This window comes from Orussus abietinus, unplaced genomic scaffold (assembly GCF_000612105.2).
Source record: "Orussus abietinus isolate OABI.00-Male unplaced genomic scaffold, Oabi_2.0 scaffold751, whole genome shotgun sequence".
Lineage (NCBI taxonomy): Eukaryota > Metazoa > Arthropoda > Insecta > Hymenoptera > Orussidae > Orussus > Orussus abietinus.
In genome coordinates, this window is record NW_019395024.1 from 1 (window position 1) to 7,266 (window position 7,266).

A 7,266-nucleotide genomic window follows, 5' to 3' on the forward strand; every position below is an offset into this window, starting at 1 on the left:
TATATAGCCGAATCACTTGGAACTTCATCACGTGATTATGGAGGCCCTAAGGAAGAACCTATGTACGTGAAATTTCATTTTTCGAAAATAAAAAATGTATTTTTCTCGGATATGAACAAAAAAATCATTTTTTGTTCAAAAAATGAAATTTAAAGAGCATTGCGTTCTTCCTTAGGGCCTCTATGATCTCGTGATGAAGTTTTAAACGATTCGGTGCACCCTATTTATGGAGAATAATTTTATAAATGTTTTAACCTTTTGACATGTATAGAGCGTTGATGAAATCTTGTCCATGAAACTTTCCTCCAAACTGGGTGTACCGAATCGATTCAAACTTTACAATATAAACATGGAGAGTATAAGGAAGGTCCTGACACTCATGAAAATACATTTTTTATACAACTAATTTTAAAATAATTATATATATATACAAATTTTCTTAAAATTGAAATTTCATGGGTATCGGGACCTTCCTTACAGCCTCTATATTCACATTGTAAAGTTTTAAACGATTCTGTACACCCTGTCCGGAGAAAAGTTACATAAACGAGACCTCCCCGACGCCACTTTCGTGTCACCTTAAACCCCTCCCAAATCCTCTATGAATTATTAAATTATCGCAATAGTTTCGGTTAGATTACTCGAACATAACCCTTTAGTGCCGGCCAAAGTAATTAGCACTTGTAAAATGCCGATATATTGCTGTCCGGCACTAAAAGTGTTAAATTCCCTTGAATTTACAAAACACTAATTCTCGATTCCCAGGTGAGTCTCTCTCGTTCGCTGGCGGCGCCGGAAGAGGCGCTGGTGGCGATCGAGCTGGACGTGGCGCGCACCTTCCCGGCGCTGAACGTCTTCCGCGAGGGCGGCCCTCTCTGCGCGGCCCTGAAGAGCGTTCTAGCGGCATATGCGGTCTTCCGGCCGGACGTGGGCTACGTCCAGGGGATGAGTTTCCTGGGGGCGGTGTTGGCGCTGAACATGGAGCCAGCAGACGCGTTCATTTGCCTGGCGAACATGCTGAACGGCCCCTGCCACCGGGCGGCCTACGCCCTGGACGGCGAGCGCATGATGGCGTACTTCGAGGCCTACAAGGTCGCCCTGGCCGAGTGTCTTCCTCGGCTGCACCAGCACTTCGTCGCGACCGGACTGACGCCCGACCTCTACCTCCTGGACTGGCTGTACACGGTCTACGCCAAGGCGATGCCGCTGGACGTCGCCTCGCGGGTCTGGGACCTCTTCCTCAGGGACGGCGACGAGTTCCTCTTCAAGGCGGCCCTAGGCGTGCTCCACCGGTACCAGGATAGACTCCTGGATCTGGACTTCGTCGGCGGGGCTCAGTTCCTCGCCAGGTTGCCCCAGGACATGCGGGCAGATGATCTCTTCCGCAGCATCGCCAGGGTGTCCAATACTCTAGGGCCGGCTTTCGCGGCGAATCTGGCGCAGAGGGTCGCCTCGTAGCGCTGTGTGGCCTTGAGAATGGGTTTCCCCGAGACCTGGGGGTCGCCTTGAAGAGGACCTCGAGGAAGAGCCCTGGTACCGCGTTTTAGGACGCAATGCACCTTGAGGAGAGACGTATACTCGGAGTTCCTCTTCAGGGTGATCCTCGGCATGCTCCACTGGTACCAGGACAGGCTCCTGAACCTCGATGAAGAGCCCTGGTACCGCGTATCAGGGCGTATTACTCCCTGAAGAGGGGTATATTCGAAGTTTCACTAGACCACGAGTCCTTCGGGTTGGCTCTTTACCTGTATCAGGGTAAATTGGTGGACCTTGACGTCATCGCGTATCTGGTTCAGAGGATCGTACACTGGGAGACATCGATGCCCTCCCATTCTGCACCGGCGATGTCGTATCTGCAGGGGAGGCATTCATGTCCACAGTGTACGCTGGGAGGCATCGATGCCCTCCCATCCTGCACAGGCGATGTCGTATCTGCAGGGGAGGCATTCATGTCCACAGTGTACACTGGGAGACATCGATGCCCTCCCATCCTGCACAGGCGATGCGTATCTGCAGGGGAGGCATTCATGTCCGCCATTCTAAGTGCATAAGTAAGATACGCGTTATCTAAATAGTTCCACTAAATTGGAAGGAAATTAGCAGTGATCGTAAACTTCAACGTCGTTTATTTCCTGAATCATTTTTCTACCCACTCTACGAGTTTGATACTTCATTAATTTACCTTTATTAAAAGAAAAAAAAAAATGCCTTAAGTGAAAGTAACAAATTGAGTGGTATCATATTACACGGCGTTACATAAGCCGTTATCAATATTCCAATGGTTTTATATTCGAGTAAGACATTATTATTCACTCGGTTGATCGGAATGTTATTGATAGTGAAAACAACCTGCTGATATCCTGAAAGGTTTTCAATGACTTAGGCATTACTTTAAAATCCAGTCCATTGGATTTCTGGAAGTGTTCGGGAAGTGATAACACTCCACATCCATTGATAATATTTTTAATACGAAAATTTTATAATAATAATCATAAATAACATATTGGGACAGCGGAAGCTTTCCGATAGCGCAATGAACATAATTTCATGTATGTTAGACAAAGGGTTCCATTGTTGTCGACATGTATTAAATTGGAGTAAAAATTCTTAACAATTGACCTCGGTCTCCCTTATAATCGTACTACAAACTCCCCCGAAATTTATCATTCTTCTTAACTGTGTATCCCGTGGATGATCTTGTTGACCAACATCAACCCATTGACGCAGTTTCCTATCTAATGAACACACGGTCGAACATCTCCCATCATCGATCACTATTCAGCTCCACTCTGGACGAAACTAACGACACTATTTCCAGCACTTTGCAGCACTTTGCAACACTTTGCAGCGCTTTGTAGCGCTTTGCAGCACCTTGCAGCGCTTTACAGCGCCCTGCAGCGCTCTGCAACGCTTTGCAGCTCCTATTTTGGCCTGCAGTATCCATCGGGACACCTCAGCCAACTCAAACTATAGTATTCACCATTCCCCTTTCGCCTAGAACAAGTTAAGCGAAAGTTAGCGTAGGAGCTTAGAAGCGAGGTGCTGGATCAAGATGCTTCCTTGAAACCGGCGTCTTTAATGATCTTGATGACCACAGAAAATCTTGTTGACCAACATCAAAGCATTAAAGCGGTTTCCTGTCTAATGAAGACGTGGTCTGACATCTCCCGCCATCCGTCACTGATCAGTTCCACTCTGGACGAAACCAACGACACCATTTCCCTTGCTTTCCAGCGCTTTGCAGCATTTTGCGGCGCTTTGTAGCGCTTTGTAGCGCTTTACAGCGCTGCAAAGGGAAAAATGCAATGCTGCAACCAAGGGAAATGTCGTTGCCTTGGTCCAGAGTGGATACTTCAGATCAAAATAAGCGCTGCAAAGCTCTGGAAAGTGCTGGAAGGCAAGGGAAATGGTGATTCCGTCCAGAGTGGACATTATTTTTCTTGGTTGCTAGCTTTGCAGTGCTGTGCAGCACTTTGCAGTGTTTTGCAGCGCTCTGCAGCGTCTATTTTGGCCTGCAGTATCCGTCAGAACACCTTAGCCAACTCAAACTCTAGTATTCACCATTCCCCTTTCGCCTAGAACAAGTTAAGCGAAAGTTAGCGAAGGGGCTTGGAAGCGAGGTGTTGGATCAGGGTACTTCCTTAAAACAGGCATCTTGAATGACCCCCTGACGCGTCGGTAGACGAGGTCATGGTTCAAGAAAAGGCAGAAGAGGCGCAGCTCAGACCCCGAAGCGGACGCTGCGGTCAATCGGTGGCAAGTGAGCAGTAGCCGAGCCTTCCGGAGGAAGAGGCAGACGTGATAAAGTCGCGTGCGTGACCCGTGCCGGCTGACTTCGCTCCTGGCACCTCGCCCCGACTCGCTCAACGTCGCTCAACCTCGCTCAACCCTGCTCAACCTTGCTTAGACTCTCTTACACTACCTTAGACTAACTTAGACTCGTTCAACGTTGCTCAACCTAACCCCACTCGTCCTGGACCTCCGTTCCCCATACCGAAGGAACACCCTTCTTCAATCCATACACGCATTCAACTCTCCAGAACTTCATGGCATAATGCGTGGCTTTCAGCGCTTTCAGCGCTTTCAGCTGGACTGCACAGTCTTACACCAGTTGTATCTAGGGTCCTAGTCAATCGATGCACACATTCAACTCTTCTGAATTTCGTTGAATAAAGAGGGACGTTCAGCGTTTCCTGCTGGACTGCACAGTCTTACACTAGTTGTGTCTAGTGTCCTAGTCAATCCTCGCACGCATTCAACTCTCCAGAATTAGATCGTCCTCGATCGATCCAATACCGTAGCGTTAATTTAGAATTAGATTTAGATTAGTTAACTAATCAATTCGACTACGCTAACGGTACGAGCGTACCTGTGCTCGAACCACGCCATCATAACCTCTCCGCCAAGGGTAGAGGACCGCCATAGAACCCTCGTGGTCAAGGCACTCGTCTCCCTTTTTCGATGTTTTAGAGGTCTCTTCTTTAAGGTGAAGTGAAACCCCTTTCAAATCAGTCAATTCGAATACAACACTTTTTTTTAAGGGTATTAGACCAAACTAATTAAGACTCAACCTATCCTCGGAGATCCTTCCAAAACCTTCTCCGAGGTGTCCTTATCCTGAGATTTTCATCGCCAAGGCAGAATTTGTTCATCCTACAAAAAAAAAAAAAAGACTTTCTCCGGCACCTACGCGACTAGCCTCGGGTTGTAATATACAAAACATTGTCGCACAGTTCACTATTCCATATACGTAAGTAAACATTCGTTATTACCCGAAAATACTCGCGGGAGTTTCCGTTAAAGTTAGCGCAAGATCCGTCGCACTGTAGTGCGCGGAACAAGAACTTCACGAAATCCGAAATCCTCCCCAGAACTCCATAATGCTACAGTAATTTGTGCCAAATGGGGTCCAGGTAATCGATGCAGGCTTGCAGTAATCGCAAACAGTAATCTGGCGTTAAGTGAGATCGAAGTCCGAACGAAGCAAGCGAAATGATCGCGTATGAACCGCACCGTAATGATTAATAACGCGGTGATAACTGGGGTGATAGGTTACCTAACGGACAAGGTGAGTCATTTAAAAGTTAGAAGGGTCAGGTCGAGAAAAGCAAGATGACTCTTGGTGAGGTGCATTAGCACGATTGCACCGCCGAGTGGCGCTCGAGTCAGCTGTTCCCGCTCGTTAAACTACCGCACTACGTGGTACTCCCCTTATAATTTGCACCTGGTACTTTGATTCTATCGTTGGCCCCTTACCATCGCGATAATGCGCGGCTAACGCGAGAGGGGGCCCCGACGTGGGGTTGATTACTTCCTAATCCCTGATGCGAAACGCCCTATCGAAGGAAGGATCCACGCCGAACCATTACTTTCGATAGGGACCCCATGACTCCTGCCGACATCTTTCTGGTCAAGGGTTCAAAGTCGCTTCGACCTCTTCAATCTTATGAACCAGGGACATTGAACTGCAGGTGACCTACTACAGTTATTTATAAAGATTTACTTGAGATTCTGACGTATACAACATTGCATCTTATCAAAGGCAGGGTTCATGTTGAACCGTTATCGTCGATAGGGACCCCATGACTCCAGCCGACATCTTTCTGGTCAAGGGATCAAAGTCACTTCGACCCCTTCAGTGTTATGAACCAGGGACCCTGAACTGTAGGTGATCTGCTACAGTTATTCATAAAGATTTACTTGAGATTCTGACGTATACAACATTGCATCTTATCAAAGGCAGGGTTCATGCTGAACCGTTATCGTCGATAGGCACCCCATGACTCCTGCCGACATCTTTCTGGTCAAGGGTTCAAACGTGGACATTTTGACCCGTCACATCAACGAATGGTGGTTAGGTTTGTGCTCATCATAAAAGTACACGTTTCAAATAAGCCGAACAGCTAATTGTTTAATGATCGATTGTTAGACTTGTGTTCTCATAGAATAAAACGTTCTAGAATGTACTTTAAACAATTTTTGACTGAATAACCCCTAAACGGCACCATCAGGCCTTCGTGCCCCCGGCGTAACCAACACCACTAATAAGAGTTTGACCGCTATTAACTCGGAATCCGCACCCATTCAATTGGAAAGAGGGTTCGGATAGATTCCGGCATTTCCGAGGTCGGTCGGCTCGATAAACAGCTGGTGGCACGTGTTGGTTCAGGGTGAGGGGTCTTCATCGAGTCGACACGGCACGCGCTTTATTAGGGGACACGGGTACCGGTGTCAAGTCGAGGGGAGATGAGCCCACGCACGCGTCTCTTTAATACTCCCTAATGCGTTGCATGTCCATATTCATTAAGTCATTTCCCGGCCGGGGAGTAAACATTTGAGAAAATATTGTCATTGGCATCCCCACTACCACATTGTGCGCGTGGCAGTGCCACGAAGCATGAAACACACGCCCGTTCGATACCGAAGACGGGATCCACCTGAAATACCTTAAGGGGATGTGAAACACGTCGAGGAACTTGATCGACGTCGGTAAAACAGATTTTTCTAAATATCTACGTTGCTGACGTTGGTTTCTATATTGACAGCTGCGTCGAATTATATTGAGTATTGAAAATCTGCTTGCATTCCTCAAAGAAACATTTCTTGGCAGCGTTGTCATACCATGTGAGAAGTATATGATACATAAAACATAACTAAAAATGTAGAAGGCGTAAAAGTTTATGCCTAACTTTTCTTCCGAGAATAACGACATTCCGGTGCTCGATGCAAAACATATTTGGCGCGAATCTTTGTCGAAGGTCCTGATACAAGATGTGAATCGAGGGAACATTGAATCAAGTAGTAAATGTTTTCCACGTTTATGGGGAACATTTAGTGTCTCTTATTTATACCACTACGCGTTTATTGGAGAGGTTCGACGTATGCACGTAGCGATTTCTTCTTCGACCGGAATTCTGCTCCGAAAGGTCAAACCGTTCCTTAAGGTGGTACGAAAGGGTCATTCGATACATCAAAAAGTTAAAATATACCAGGTGTATAAGCTTAAATCCGCTGTTTTTTACTCAGAAAAACAGATATTCTTTTTCATAGAAAGCGAAGAAATAATTTATTCAAAGTACTGGCCCTCGCTAGCTACACATTTGTCCCATCTCTCGGGCAATTTGCGGATACCACGCCAAAAAACGTCCTCCTCTTTCGAGGCAAACCACTCATCGAGCCATTGTCGGACGTCTTCGTAAGAATCGAAGGGTTGCCCATCGACGAAAACAGGTGGGAGTCGGAAGGGACCAGGTCTGGGGAACAAGC

The 7,266-nt window shown here is 46.9% G+C and overlaps 1 protein-coding gene across 1 annotated transcript; it reads left to right on the forward strand.

Moving 5' to 3' along the window:
• Positions 1 to 735: 735 nt before the first annotated feature.
• On the forward strand, positions 736 to 1,850 carry LOC105703299 (TBC1 domain family member 12-like; the record flags this gene model as incomplete). The annotated part of the gene is made up of 1 exon (XM_012431591.2): positions 736 to 1,850. A coding segment is annotated over one exon (723 nt), but the record flags the coding sequence as incomplete, so codon positions are not given.
• Positions 1,851 to 7,266: the final 5,416 nt, after the last annotated feature.